Source organism: Macaca nemestrina, chromosome 1 (genome assembly GCF_043159975.1).
Source record: "Macaca nemestrina isolate mMacNem1 chromosome 1, mMacNem.hap1, whole genome shotgun sequence".
In the NCBI taxonomy this organism is placed as follows: Eukaryota; Metazoa; Chordata; class Mammalia; order Primates; family Cercopithecidae; genus Macaca; species Macaca nemestrina.
The window spans coordinates 74,801,470-74,817,074 of record NC_092125.1 but is presented as its reverse complement, the minus strand read 5'-3'; the positions used below and the strand labels follow the sequence as shown (position 1 = coordinate 74,817,074).

Sequence of the window (15,605 nt, the reverse complement as noted above, 5' to 3'; positions counted from 1 at the left end):
TCCCTTAAATGTGAAGCTTGAGAGCACAACGCTTGAGTGCCACCACCATTTCCGTTTCCTGTGTCAGTTCTCTGGATTTTTGTCATCTGCCATTCATTTCTCCACCCAATTTTCGTTTGTTAGTCTTAGACTGATCTCAAAAATCTGTCTCTACTGATGACACTTCTGTATTCTTTAATTAATTATTTTAGGAAGAAAGAGGCTTATTTCTCTCCTGTTTTGATGTGAGAATAATTGTCCATTTGCATAAACTTTGTGACCACTCCAGAAGGCAGCTCAGAATCAATCCCTTTTTGCTGTTGTTGTTGTTGGTCTTGGTCTTTTTTTCTTCTTATGATGATGAATGCTAGTTACAAGAAGAAAATTTTTTTTAATCTTTATTTTTAACGAAAAGTTGCTATATTATTTGGAATTAAATCTCATTTTATCTCAATTGGAGCAGACTTAAATAAAGGGCGTCTCTGAATGATACTAGAAAGAATATTCCTGAGAGATTATTTAGTTCAAGGACATCTTTGTTAATTTAGAATGTAGAACTGAAAATCTGAATGTACCTTTAGCATGAATCTGAATACATATCCCAAATCTACATTCTGATATCCATTTTCCTTTCAGTGTGTACTATTTACAGTTTCCATTTGAGGACGATCAGAGATAAGCACAAAATCTTCAAAGGAAGGAATGTAGCGCTATGTGTTGTCCTCGAGTGTGCCTTTTCTCCCTGCTTTGGCCTCCAGAACATCTTCACTACTCCCAAAGTGCCTCCTGCTTTTGGAAAAACCTCACTGTGCCGAGAGCTTTGCCCATGTTTTATATGGAGAACAATTTCGCATTTTGTGATACTTAAAGCAAAAGTTTTCCAACTGATTCTTCCATTTGTTCTTCTCAGTTATTATCAATTTACAAAGATTTCTTTAAAAAGTTTCTGTGCCTAACTTGGGGGAAACTACCTTACAGAGTCGTGAGCGAGAAAGGAATAATGGATGATAGACTGTAAAGTATTTTTGTCATTGCAGCCTTTTGTCCATATGGTTTAGACAAGAGATGGCTAAACCAAGGCCTGCGGGCCAAATCCATTTTGCTAAAGAAAGTTTTATTGGAACATAGCCACACCAATTCTAGTATAGCCTGTGACTGCTTTTGTGCTACAGCAGCTGAGTTAAGGAGTCACAGCAGAGATTGAATGACCCGCAAAGACAAAAATATGTACAATCTGGGCCTTTCAGAAAAGCTTGCCAACCAAACCCCTGCTCTTCTGTGGAAGAGTTAGAGTTAAACAAATATCCCACAGTGAAGGAGGCATTTTTACCCTATGTCCCTTGACAATCACCAAACAGGAACCCCCGCTCTGCCTGCTAAGTTGTCCTCTATACTTCTCTTTCTTACTCTTCGTAGGGAGATGCAAGGCACTTATCTGAAATCTCTAACGCAGCAGACAGTTCAGGTATACAGATTTTATTTTAAACTTCAGATACAGACTACATGCCAAGAGCTTCCATTGTTTTCTGGGCTTTCCTCGTCTTTCTCTTAATCCAGCCAGCAGCCCTGTCTGAGTTCCCTGACCCTTGGGGTAATTACTGTTTTTTGAATGTTTTACCTTATTTTATGACTGAGTCCATGGCATACTCTTTGGTTGGTTGGTTCGCTTTTGCTTCTCACAAAGTGCCTTCTGACTCAGATATCAGTTCTTTGTCTTTTGGCTGATAAGCACAAGGCCAGAAGAAATTCTCTGACTGGCACTTCCTTACTTCTGTGCTGAGAACCAGCACTGGGGCACTTCTTGAGTCCCTCTTAGCTCTTTCTCCTGCATTCCTTCCCTGAATACAGTAATGATGCTGTAATTATTGCTAATATTATAATCAAATCAATACTCACTCCCTGTCAGGAACTCTGCTAAGCATCTTAAATACATGATCTTACTTAATATTAATAGCAATCCCATAATGTATCAATTATTATTACCCATCCACATGTCATTCATAAAGAAGGTAACTCCAAATTTAAGAGCTGTTCCAAAGTCAAACAGAAAATGAGGTAGCCCAATTTGACTCTAGTATGTTAGCTCATAATCCATATGTTATACTGCCTCCTACAGCTTACATACAGATCAATTACCATTACTTATGTCAAGAAGGAGTTCCCCAAATCAGTATTAATTTTAGAGGATGCAGATATTTGTTGAATATATGAACTTGATCTTAAAAGCAAACTCTAATTCCATTTTTTCTTTTCTGACAAACTTTGGGCACGTTGATAGCATCCAAGAACAGAAGCACTTCGGGATGGTATTAGAAAAGGTTATACTTGTTCAAGGTAGAAGGGAAATCTCAAGAAGTAAAATTTCTATTTAAGAATCAACTGCTTTTGTCATATAGGGTATGATCCAAATGTCTCTAACTGGTCATATGAACTTGCACCAGTCTGCAAAAGTCACCGTAAAATGTACACATTGAAACCGTTTCTATCCAAAGATAGTGAATGCATTAGATGTAATTAGCATTGCTTTATTTTCCAAGAATATTTTATTAACAAGCCTTTTGTTGTTGTTGCATGTTTTGAAAGACAGGCAGACTTGCATCAAGGTTATTTAAAATTCACAGGTAGAAGAAGAACATGTAAAAATCGATGTTGGATATAGAGCACAGCAAATTTGGAAGTTGTGGTCAGCTCAGATATTATATATTTCTTGTGGCAGTGGTCACCTTTGAGCTCTTTTATAAGGACTTCTATGACATGATCTGTGTACTGTAAGAGCTTAAAAACTAAGAAGAAGAGACTGTACACATCATGTAGGATATGCATTTTACACTGTAAAAAACAGTTGCCTTTTACAAGGAGACATCATTATATCAGAACTAAAAACGTTGAATTTCTTTAGTCCTTGGATGAGAGACGTTTATATTCTCCATCATTTTCACTAGTGTATTTTTATTATATACTTACCAGTCCTTTTTAAACGTATTTCAGAACACACTCTCATGATTATGGATTACTTTTTTTTTCCATCATGAACAAGAACATTATTTTGGGATTGTTAAAATGCATTGTGTACACCCTGACACCTGTTGCTTTGGTGACATGCTCTGTTTGGTTTCTGTGGAATTAAACCGGCCACCAACCATACTGGTACAGAGACAAGTTGAGGGATTTCTTTTTGAGGTGTTGAGAGATTCTGTTCTCTGAAAGCAACCCTATCCTATCCCACAGCTGCCCTTACACCATAAGTCTGACAACAGCAAAAGACAATGCCAAGATCCACCCTGAACCTATCACTCTCAGGCTCCTATGTCAGGCATCAACATTTCCTTTCTGACTGGTAACAACAGCAACAGCAACAGCTACGCAGAGTGCTCTTTCAGAAGATGAAACTTTCGTTTTTATTTCTATTCTTAACAACATTTAATTAATTACTTTTAAATGATTAGAGTTAGGCAGCATTGCCTCAGATTTAAGAGCATAAACTTTGGATCCAGGTTGCCTGGGTTCAAATCCTGGTTCTAGCGCTTGTTAGCTATATGACTCTGGGTATGTTACCTTATTCTCTCTCTGCCTTAAATCTCTAATCACAAAATGGGAGTTCACAATGTAAAGCACATCAAAGAGTACCTGAGAGTCTTAGTGTTTGTTATTATCCTGTTGTTAGGTATTGATATCTTAGCTTTTGTGGATGCATTTAAAGGCCATTGAACTGGATGTTGGGATATCTCAGTTTTAGTCTCATTTCTGCAGTTAACTAACTCATATTCTTAGAAAGAGTGTGGAGCGATCATAGGTTCTAGTGATAATAGATAAGTCATTACATATTATTGCTTTTATGGTCTTCTACATAAAACAAGGGGGCTGAAGCAGCTGGAATTTAGAATCTCTTTGAAATCAAATATCCTATAAGTCTGTGTTGTTTTATGCCAAATAATATACTCTTGGTGGATAGCTAACACTTTTATTCTAAATTTTTAATGAATAATTTGGGGCTAAACACTAAAATGGGGGAATGAATAACAGACTCACTAAAAATTAAGTTGACAAATGAATGTTTCCAATGGGTCATTGACTTGATCTGACACTCTCTTGTACACAGAGGATTCTGAAGGGAATAAGATGCTGCCCTCAAAGAATATACAGTTGGGACAGAACGGGGGCAATTCCACAGACACATATAATAAAGTGCGTTAAGTGCTAAGAGAGGGACTCATCTGAAAGGTAAGTGCGGGATGAACTAGTTACATCCACAAGGACCCCTAACTCAGTCTTAGGAGCCCTGGAATCATCTCCCTGAAGAAATGATAGAAGCAGCACATAGAGAGGAGCAGGGGGAAAGGATGCTGCTTTCTAGGAACTTCCAGTAATGCCATGTGGGTTTCAGACAAGCGGGTGGGCTTGAGATGGGGTAGAAGGCAACCGGGGACTGTGGCAAGAGATAAGGCAGCAATAAGGTTTTTGAAGAGCTTTGCAAATGCTTTGCCCTCTGTTCTAATCAGATCATACCCAGCGACAGGCACTGTCTGTGTGTGCTCCAAGGTAGAGACAGGAAGTGTTCATGAGCAGATGTAGTTGATGCCTCAGAAACTCACTTCTCAGACATTTTGGTACTTTCTTTTTTTTTTTTTTTTTTTTTTTTGAGACGGAGTCTCGCTCTGTCGCCGGGGCTGGAGCGCAGTGGCCGGATCTCAGCTCACTGCAAGCTCCGCCTCCCGGGTTTACGCCATTCTCCTGCCTCAGCCTCCTGTGTAGCTGGGACTACAGGCGCCCGCCACCTCGCCCGGCTAGTTTTTTGTATTTTTTTAGTAGAGACGGGGTTTCACCGTGTTCGCCAGGATGGTCTCGATCTCCTGACCTCGTGATCCGCCCGTCTCGGCCTCCCAAAGTGCTGGGATTACAGGCTTGAGCCACCGCGCCCGGCCCATTTTGGTACTTTCAAGAACAACTGTCTTCCTTTCCTTTTCAATATGTGTAAAACATAGCTAAATGCTCTCCCCAGAAGTGTTGAAAGGACAAAATCTACTTTCAGTGTCTCTGAGTGAATGGCGTATTCATTTTCACACCCTTGCATAAATCTGAGGAAGGTTATTTTATTTTATAATATTTGCAAACTGGAGATTAAAGCCTTAGGATTCAAGATAAATAACAATAAATGGGATCTTAAGACAGTTCTCTCCTTTTTCCTCAGAAAAGGGATCAAAACCGTATGTATATGATCTTAATACCTTCATTTCATGTAATTCTTACAAAGTTATAAAGCAGATATGATTATTTCTCCTTTTGTACTTTAGCAAACTGTGGGTAACAAAGGCAACTGGTTCAAGTTCACACAGCCAATAAAATGGTAGAGCTGGAATTTGAACCTAGGTTTGCATCTTCCCTTCTCTTCTCTTCTCGTCTTGTCTCGTCTAGTCTCTCCTCTCCTCTCCTCTCTTCTCCTCTCCTCTCCTTCCCTTCCCCCTGCTCCCTTCCCTCCCTCCCCTCTCCCTCCTCCTCCCCTCCCCCCTTCTCTTCTCTTCTCTTCTCTTCTCTTCTCTTCTCTTCTCTTCTCTTCTCTTCTCTTCCCTTCCCTTCCCTTCCCTTCCCTTCCCTTCCCTTCCCTTCCCTTCCCTTCCCTTCTCTTTTCTTTTCTTTTCTTTTCTTTTTTCTTTTCTTTTCTCTTCTTGAGGTGGAGTCTTGCTCTGTCACCCAGGCTGGAGGGCACTGGCATGATTTCAGCTCACTCCAACCTCCGCCTTCTGGTTTCAAGTGATTATCCTGCCCCAGCCTCCTGAGTAGCTGGGATTACAGGCGTGCACCACCATACTTGGCTTTTTTTTTTTTTTTTCTGTATTTTTAGTAGAGATGGAATTTCGCCATGTTGGCCAAGCTGGTTTTGAACTCCTGACCTCAGGTGATCCACCTGCCTTGGACTTCCAAAGTGCTGGGATTACAGGAGTGAGCCACAGCTCCTGACCTTTCTTTCTTTTCTCCTCCCCTCCTGTCACACATTCCTCCTCAGACATTTTTCTTAACTATACGCAAAGTAACATACTAAAGATGGACATAGAATGGACATACAAAAATTTTGTCCTAAAAACCAAACACCACGTGTTCTCACTCATAGGTGGGAATTGAATGATGAGAACACTTGGACACAGGAAGGAGAACATCACACACCAGGGCCTGTCGTGGGGTAGGGGGAAGGGAGAGGGATAGCATTAGAAGATATACCTAATGTAAATGATGAGTTAATGGGTGCAGCACACCAACGTGGCACATGTCTACATATGTAACAAACCTGCACATTGTGCACATGTACCCTACAACTTAAAGTATAATAATAATAAAATTGTCCTAAAATGAACATGCACAATGTCTAATGTTTAGTTGATAGTTGTAGAATTAAAGTGATAAAACAATGCCCATATTTACAAATTTAGGGGAACCTGAGAGAAGATGTAGTTTTTTTAAAAACTGGAAAAAAATCAAGGCTAAGTAATTTGTTCTCATTTTTTAGCATTTTTAAATGCTAAGCATTTTTCATTCAATACAGTGGAGGAATAGAATCTTATTGTTAGAAATGTTGCACAGGGAGTGGCCAGAACTGGCACAGACTGTAGCCTTGGTGACTCTCCCAAACATAGGACACTGTAGGATGAAACCAGAGTGTGTGATCTCCAGTCACTAGACATTGCCTGCTTGTGAATATTCTTCCAGTCTTTCTCCCTTAAGGGCAAAGCATCGTCCATTCCTATTTGGGAGTGAGGCTTGAGTTTCACCTTGAAAATGCAGCAATTTGCGCCGCTATGCTGTATGCCTCTTATATACTACATTTATGATTGTCAGAATTTAATCTTATAGAATGCTAAAGAATCAACTAGCAAAAGGTCTTGTCTATACCTTCCTGTTCCCCACCTCATTTTTTATGGGGTAGAGAGACAGTTCAGAGGCAAAGAGTATGAGACTTGGGCACACTCCTGTGTGTGAAATTGCTTTGATAAGAGTCAGCTCTAACTATTAACTTGATGTGATGCTTCTCTCCTCCCGCTTCAGTATGCCACAACCTCACCTGGCAGGTGGTCTGGGGTCCCATTAGTAGAGTGATACCACCCATTTCTTGTAGTATTTTTGGAAATCCTCTTTTAGAGCCTGAAACAGAGTCTCACAATAACTTCAGTGATGGCAAATCATTGACCTTTAAGGGTAGACTTAAAATTTAGTAATGAACAAAAATCATCTGGCTTGATGTCAAAATGGAAAGGGCAATACGTTTGGGTGAAAGTGAGATATAATATAGTGCCTCCCAATCCCTGTTTATACCTTGTAAAGTGGCTCTGGTGGCAGTTCTAAAGGAAGCACCAAAAAGTATTTGATGGAATCCCTTGAGAACAGATGTAGTGTTCCTACATAACTTATTTGAAGTCGAACTGTTGATGCATTCTTTGAAAAACATATAACTCCCTTAACTTACGTGTTCATTGATGTAATTATGACTTTTAAAAAGTTATGTATATAGAATAAATTACTATTCCATAATATGAATCTCAGCTATAGATAGTATTTTCTTTTTCAGGTGGAAATGAGCACAGAATAGCTAGAAACAAACCATTGAAAACAAGAAAGAAAAACAAAGAAAAAAAGGAAAGTTGGATCACTGTAAAAATGGAAAAACCTTTGCTACTATACAATAAAGACAGAGTTTTCTTTCTTTCTTACTTGTTTATGTTTTAGGGCATTTAAAACAAAAATACTACAGATTATTGCCTGCAAGATTTCAGTGCTCTGTAATTGTGTACTGAGGCAAATCCCATTATTTTTAAATCACTTAATGTTGAAAAACAATTGAATAAACCCCACTTGGAGCGCCCTGTGGGTCATTGCAAGCTATTTGGTTCTGTTAATAAAATTAAAACAATTGCGAGAAATATACAGATGCTTTCAAATCGGCTTTACAATTGTGATGTCTATGTATGAAAAAGAGGACATGTCTTAGGAACTACATAAATCCAAATGTATCATTACCATGTGGGAGTGATGTGATTCAGGAATAAAGATTTGACATATATTTTTATTTTGAGATGCCATGCTAATTTACATCATTCAGCCCTTTCACTGCCAAACTGTAAAAGTCCATTAAGTGACTGAAAGGAATATACAAATTATCCACTGGCACTCCAGGCTGGAGTTTTACATACACCCTGTTATTCTCTCCGCCAGCTAGCTGCAAGATTCTATTAAGCAGTAAGTGAGAAAATTATATTGCCTGCAAACTAATTGTACAAAAGACTCTGAAATAAGTAATCAGAGCCCGGGACTTTCTGAAAAGCCGCCAGGAGATATTATAAATTGCTCTATCATTCTTGTCAGCCTGGTTTAAAAATCCAGAGCTTCCATGTTGATTTGGTTCCCTCTGAAGCAGAGCACACTTCCCTAGCTATTGACAAAACTGGGAAAATTCCAGTCGTGTCATCAGTAGCTGCCCAATTCAGTCCCTGGTGCCATCTAACAAATGTGTCCCAGAAAATAGCAAGCTATAATCCAAGAAAACTCCGTGTCTGAAATGAAAATCCTATGCTGTGAACAATAACTTCTGCATCCTCCTGAGTGAATATCCAGTGTTCACATTCCAGGTGCCCATAGTTGCTACTGGAAATATTTTTGTCTAGTTTCCACCTTTAGAGAATGGAAGGAAAACAAGTGCCCCGTAGAGATCATATGGTCTACTGGGAGTAATGTCTTTGAACCATTACCAAAATAGATGTAACATCGTTACCCAGGTGCTTGGGGCAGCACATTTTTAGGATAAAATCCTTTCTTTATTGAATAGAAAAAGCACCAGGGAAGGTTTTTCAAGGGCACAATTTCTGTAGACTCTAACATGGATCAAAGATTTTGTTGGGTGGGTGATCATAGCCAACAACAATGAACTGAGTAACTCAATAGGAGGGCTTGGAAATTAGAGAGGTTTTCCTCCAGCAAATAAGTTATTTACAATGATGTTGACTTGTTTTTCAAGATATAAACCAGAGTCACTTAGTGAAATCAAGGTTATCCATATGTGTCAAGGCAACTTTATTGAAAAAAATATTTGTGAAAGGGACCCAGTTAATCAGAAACAATTTCTATACACTTCAGCTGAAAATATATCGTTTGTGAAGACACTAGGACCACTATGTCTTCCATTCATTCATGGTGAAATTTTTACACATATATTGTATTTGCTGTCGCTCTGGGAAGAGTCCTTTACCTCCTTCACCCCAACGTAGTCATTTCTTTACTTTTCATGGCATAGTTCAAGCATTTGCTCCTAGTGAAGAATTTGCTGATCTTCCCAAGCATAATCCCTGTGTTTGTGGGAATGTATGTACTTACCAGTATGCCAGTACTGCATCCTGAACCATGACACCATCCACTAAACTGCATTGTTTGTTTATACGTCTTGTCTCCTCTTGGTGGACTCCTTAATATCAGGAACCACCTCTCTCTATCCCAAACCAGCCGTAATACAAAACTCCTGGCTCATCGATTAGCACTGAGTATTCAACAAGGAATAACGCAGAGGTCCTACTTCAACACTTCATTCTAACACACTAGGAAAACCTCCCCTGCTTTTACATTTCTTATTATCATTGAAGAATTATAGAATGTAATGGATAAAAAGGAGACCAGAGTCCTTTAAATGTGATCTAAAACTCTCATATCGTTATTTGACAGATTCCCTTCTGCCTTTTGAAGAGATTTAAAATCTTTACATAATTATTCCTAGATGAGTCATTCATAGATTTAGCTACTATTATTGAATCAATCCTAAATATTTTCTCCAATGTAGGTCCAATTCTGAGAGCACTCATTTTGTCAATACCAATAAGAATTATATGGTAAGATAAAAATTATATAACTCATTTAGCACCATCTATCTGTATTATTTTATTTTTCTTTTATTTTTATTCTATTCATATCAGTATGGATTTTTATTTCCCATATAATATAATTTCCTTTATGATTTCCTCTTTTATTCACACTTCACTCCTCAGAAGCTTTTGTAATTTTTTTTGGCATAATCTCTCCCTTTTGCTATACTTTTTTCCATTTTTGTCAAAGCTACTGTTCACAATTTTGAAAAATTAACTAGACTTTTTTTTTTTTTTTTTTTTTTGAGACAGAGTTTCGCTCTTGTTGCCCAGGCTGGAGTGCAATGGCTCACTGCAACCTCCATCTCCTGGGTTCAAGCGATTCGCCTGCCTCAGCCTCCCACGTAGCTGGGATTACAGGCATGCACCACCACACCTGGCCTCCCAAAGTGTTGGAATTACAGGCGTGAGCCACTGTGCCCAGCTTGGATGGTTTTTATACTGCATAAAAAATGTCCATTGTCCTCTAGTGTCTTACCATCCAATGGGTAATATGTGTGTGAAAGGTATAACAAAATATGGTCTGTCTGGATATGATGAGAGTACCTGAAAAGATATGAAAACCAAGAAATCATATTCTGGGATAGTCAGAGAAGTTTTCATGAAAGATTGGAATGGAGTTGGGCTTGAACAAGGAGCCTTGGAAATATTTTAAGTAGAAAAAGTGGCAAAGATAGATAATTCTCAGAGGAAAGTTTGAAGGACACTTAGCAAAAAATGAATAAATCAAACTGGCTGCCTCAAAAAGTTCATGTCAGGTAACAATTGCAATATTGCTGAAAAAGTAAATGAAAGGCTGGGAGAAGACCCTGTTTGTAAGCCTTACGGTTTATATTTCATCCAGAAAGGCAAATAATTCTATTGATTTTTTGAAATCAGCGTAATGACATGATCAAAGCAGTCCTGGGGAGAGGAAGATGACAGTGGTATGCCGCGTGGATTAGAGTGGGTCAGGACGGAGGCAAAAAGCCCAGGGAGGGGATAACTGCCATAGTCCAGGTGTGAGCTCACACATGCCTGATGTGCATTCTTGTCAGAAGTTTGTTGATATGAAGGATGGGGATACAGTTTTCAAAGAGGAAGTGGAACAGGTTTGAAAAGAATGATGATTATGTTTGTGGCAGTGGATCATCCTGGTAGAAGTTTTTAGCACTGGGTTAAAGGTGGGTAGGACTAGCACTCATACCTTGATAAGGGAAGTGATGAAAGTGTTACTTCATACTGACTTTTCAGGCAGAAAAAAGGAAAAGAATGCTGTTTGGCAAACTTTTTTTTCCTCTTTTTTTCTGTTCCTTTTAACCAGTCACTGTTCAGTCCTTCCTAAGACAGCAAAGACCTGTTTCTTTTTAAGTAAGTATAGGGGGAGCCGTATAGTTTGGAAGGATCTAGTAGTCGAATACTAATTAACCCGTAGAAAGTTACTAGCAAAACTCTTTTGATGCAAAATAAATATTCAGAAATGGTTAAAGAAACTCTGCAGTGAAGAATGTTTCATCTAAAGTTCAGATTATAAATACTTTTATTCTTAACTGTGACCCAGCCACTCTGGTTTCTTTGACTTATCCTTGGTTTTCTAAGAGTATACAATCAGTAATATCTCCAAGGAAGGTGATGGTATATACTTCTGTTGATGCAATTAATATTACTCTTATTATTTAACCTCCTGTTAAAAAGTAGTTGCTTTTATTATTATAAATGCCCTGAATTAGAATGCTAATTTAGGCAATTTTGATAGGCTATCTGAAATTATAATGTGTTTCTTTCAAGTCATGCATACTTAACCAGTTTTCAGTAGTTATAAGTGGTTAGGTATTACCTCCTGTTGAATTAGCAGTTGCTGAGTAGTTGAGTCTTTGTACTACCCTGCAATCCACTAATGTGATATTTAATGAGGAGACATCAGTCTGAAGAAAGGTAGTCAATATAAATCAGTGTTTACAAAGTGTGATTAACTCTGAAATATTTCATCAATGCTGTGGTCCCAGGCAGACTCTATGCTAATTACTAGAATCTGCGCATGTTTCAGGGGACTTGGATGGACCCTGAGTATTGCAAACATGGAGCAGCAAAATTGCAATTATGCTCGGACCGTCGCTGATGACAATTTATGCATTTGGTGTGATGACCTCCCCCTTCCCAAGAGGGCAATAAACAGAATGCATTTTCATTAAGATACTAATGCACTTAATCACAAGGGGAAAGGGTTAGGAAGTAACGAAAGACCTTCAAGCACTATGTGACAGAGCTGATAGGGGAGAAAAGCTTTATTTTAAAGGCAGCTGCTTTACAAAGCTGTAGGCAGCCCCAGAGCACATCCCACACACTGCCATTGGTACTAATTGAAAAAAAAAATTTAGTTTGGATCTTCTTCTGGTTTCTTAGTTACCATTTTAAATATGTAGGTACTACCATAAGTGATACAAAGTCTAATATTAAAAATATATAATTTCGTAGCAATTTATTCTTTGGTCTAACATCAGGGAACTTCAGTGTTTGGAATTAATTATGCAAATTATGTAACACATATCATGATGATGATGATGATAATGATGATGACCATCATCTTCATTATCATCGCCATCATCAGGAAGCATTTACCAAGCACAGAATTGTGTTGTAAGGCTCTGGTAAGTGCTAAAGCAACAACTATGTAATTTCTGTCCCTACCCTCTAGGAGCTTACTATAACATCCCAGATTTGTTTACATACCATTTTCCACAGTGAAGTTTATATTGTTCAATGTCAGAAAGACAAGAAGCCTGATGCACCAAAGTATTAGGAAACAGAATAAATCCAGGATTGGCAATCCAAGAATCTGGTTTTGGTATTTGTGTTTTCATGAACATACTCTATTTTGAAATTTCTTTTGGATCACAAGATTCTGGAAGACTCTTCCTTTGCATGGGTGGACTCAGCATAATGTTTTGAAGGCTAATTTTAAAGTTCATCTATTGAAGCATTTTGCCATGTGTGTTCTCCTTGCCCCACGTATCTTTTGTGATTATAGCAGAACATCTAGCTTGGTATTTGTGAGATTTCTGTTGAGTCTCATGTGACATTTTTCGGGGTGGGGGAGTAAGAATAATAGAGTTGACATTGCCTTTGAGATGCTAATGTTTTCTGGATCTTGCAAATCTGACAACTTTTCTTCAAACTTGTGTCATAGGCAATATAGAATACAGCTGCCCTGCCACGAATGAATGTGAAATCACAAAGCGCAGACGTAAATCCTGCCAGGCTTGCCGCTTCATGAAGTGTTTAAAAGTGGGCATGCTGAAAGAAGGTAAGGCTCTTTTCTAGTGCCCCTGAGCTTTTGATTTTGGTGTGGGGATGGGAGGCAAAAAATTCCACCAATTTTAGAGAAACCAGAAAAAGATGAGGTTAACAGTAAGTACTCTGACTCTGATGGCAGAATACTCCTTTATACCTGGACTTTCTGATAACTTATGGCTAACCACTTGACATTGACAGGACGGGACAAGGTAGGAGAAGCAGATGTACAGCCAAACACACCAGGTATGCTTGACCGTAGTGCTTTTTTCTTCTTTACAATTTGCAGAAAGCAAAGGATAAAGACAAACCAAGAGGCTACTGCCATTGAATTTTTGGTTTTCTTCTCATTACTGGGTTTACAGAGAGTATTTTTTTTTTTTAATTAATCTTGGATTTAAAGCACTCTTTATTCTTTCCCAACCTTATCTTTTAGAGTTTATTTTCTATTACAAATGGCTTGAAATATGATATTAAAATTGCTTTCTATTTGCTTTCAGTTGGGGATAACAACAACAAACATAAAATAGTAACAGGGACATGTATTCTGTGCTAAACAAATTGCTTAAGCTCACACAGTTTATAATTGGTGGAGCCAGGAACTGAGCCCATTGATTCTAGATGCCGCTCAACTATTCCACACATGTCAAAGGTCCTGAAATATTTGTATATTTCAGCATTTCTAGCGAAACTCACATGTTAGCTTGGAGATGGATAAAATGTTTTCTTTACTTTGTGAGGCCTGTGATTCAGTTTTTGTTCTTTTACGCATTGCTGTACTTGTGTGTGTGTTTGTAAATGTGCATTTTTACATGCTGCATTTAGAATTTTCTGTTTCCTTTTCTTCAGAAAATTCACCAGGTTTGAAATGAACACAGTTTTATAAAGTAACACAATGAAATGTTGGTAATTAATGTTTGAACAGAAAATTAGATTCATTAAATATTTAAATGTATAACTTCTGTTGCATCACAGAACTATGCTTTGTTTCTGGGGCTTGTCCTATTATTATATTTTGTTCTTACTGGAGATCCCCTATTTTTCTAGTCCATCGCCTTAACCACTCGGCCACGACTACTGGCGGTGAGATCCCCTATTTTTTAACTTTTAAATCCAAATAGGCTCACATATTAATTCACCAACAGTGAATCAGAGTGTAAATGAGTGAGTGCCGTCACGTGGTGTCATAATTTTTCCTGATTTGTTCTTCTTTCAAGATTTTTACTGTGAACAATATTATAGGAAGATGAGTGGATCAGATTATGTTTGGATATATGGAATTCACATCGTATTTCTCTGACTTTTACTTATCAAATAGGAACAAAGAAGACCCTCTTAAATTCTTCTAGTCTTCAACTTTGCTCTTCCCTTGAGAAAGAGCTATAAACATAGAAGTGTATAATGTTATGATAACGTTTTACAAAAAGATGACCAAGATACATTACTAAGTAAATGATATATAAGAACAAGTTTTTTAATAGTATGATTCATTATATATGTGTGTGTGTGTGTATGGGAATGTGTGTATACACATATATATATATGTATGTAGAGAGAGATGGAAAGGAGAATGGCTGGCAGACATTGTACACACTGTGATAGATATACACATGTGTATACATGGAGAAGTAGAAGGAAGGAAGGATACCTAAATGTTGGTAACAGTGTCACATTGGTGAATGAAAATGAGGATGGGGGTACTTTTTACGGTATAGCCTTTGACCCTTTTAGGATTTTTCAGAGTTAACATGTTTTATGTTTGTAATCCATTTGCTGAATATGTACTAAGGTCTTCCCATATTCCAGGCACTATTCCAGGCTCCAGTGATATGACAGTGGAAAAGACAGATTAGGTGGTTCTTGCTAGAGAAAACTTACGTGAAGTTGCCAGGAGGACAATTTTGATAAAGGAAAACATATAATTAAAACAACCACCACCCAACCCACATGACAGAGTTTTTCTTTCAGTTAGGATGATGGTGGTAGCTTACGTTTGTGAAGTGGAGTCCTTTATCTTAACCATTGCTTTAACCCCTATAGCAGAGTAACAAACAAAACATATTTCTGAAAGTTAGTGATCAGTGATTGACAGTCAATTTCTGGCCTTAATTATATTTATGTTGCCACTTAGTTTCGTTGTAGAGACTCAAACTAAACTTATGCTCAATCAAAAAGACTTAATTAAGAGTGATTTCAAATCCTTGAAAGTTGAGGAATGATTATTTTTCAAAAGCAAATCCATTTTTAAGAAGTTCTAAAATTAATACAAGAATGTACAGTTTGTATTGATGTGGTATTGATCTAGATTTAGGTTTTATTTTGAAATACTGAATTACATGGAGACACTTCTCGAATTCTAGGAATATGTAATTTTTTATTAGCTTGATTTACTGCTATAATTTACACACCATTTGTTTTTCCAGGTTTAAAGAAGATATTTTTCCTTAAATATTTTTTTCCATT

At 37.8% G+C, this 15,605-nt stretch overlaps 1 protein-coding gene across 33 annotated transcripts in view; it reads left to right on the top strand.

The window, feature by feature from the left end:
* Window positions 1-15,605, top strand: part of LOC105493516 (estrogen related receptor gamma) — a 643,478-nt gene that overhangs the window by 478,951 nt on the left and 148,922 nt on the right. For all 33 annotated transcript variants that reach the window (XM_071080675.1, XM_011761198.2, XM_071080677.1 and 30 more), the window contains one exon: window positions 13,039-13,155. In XM_071080675.1, the coding sequence (XP_070936776.1) occupies window positions 13,039-13,155 (117 nt within the window). The remainder of the gene's footprint in view (window positions 1-13,038; window positions 13,156-15,605) is intronic.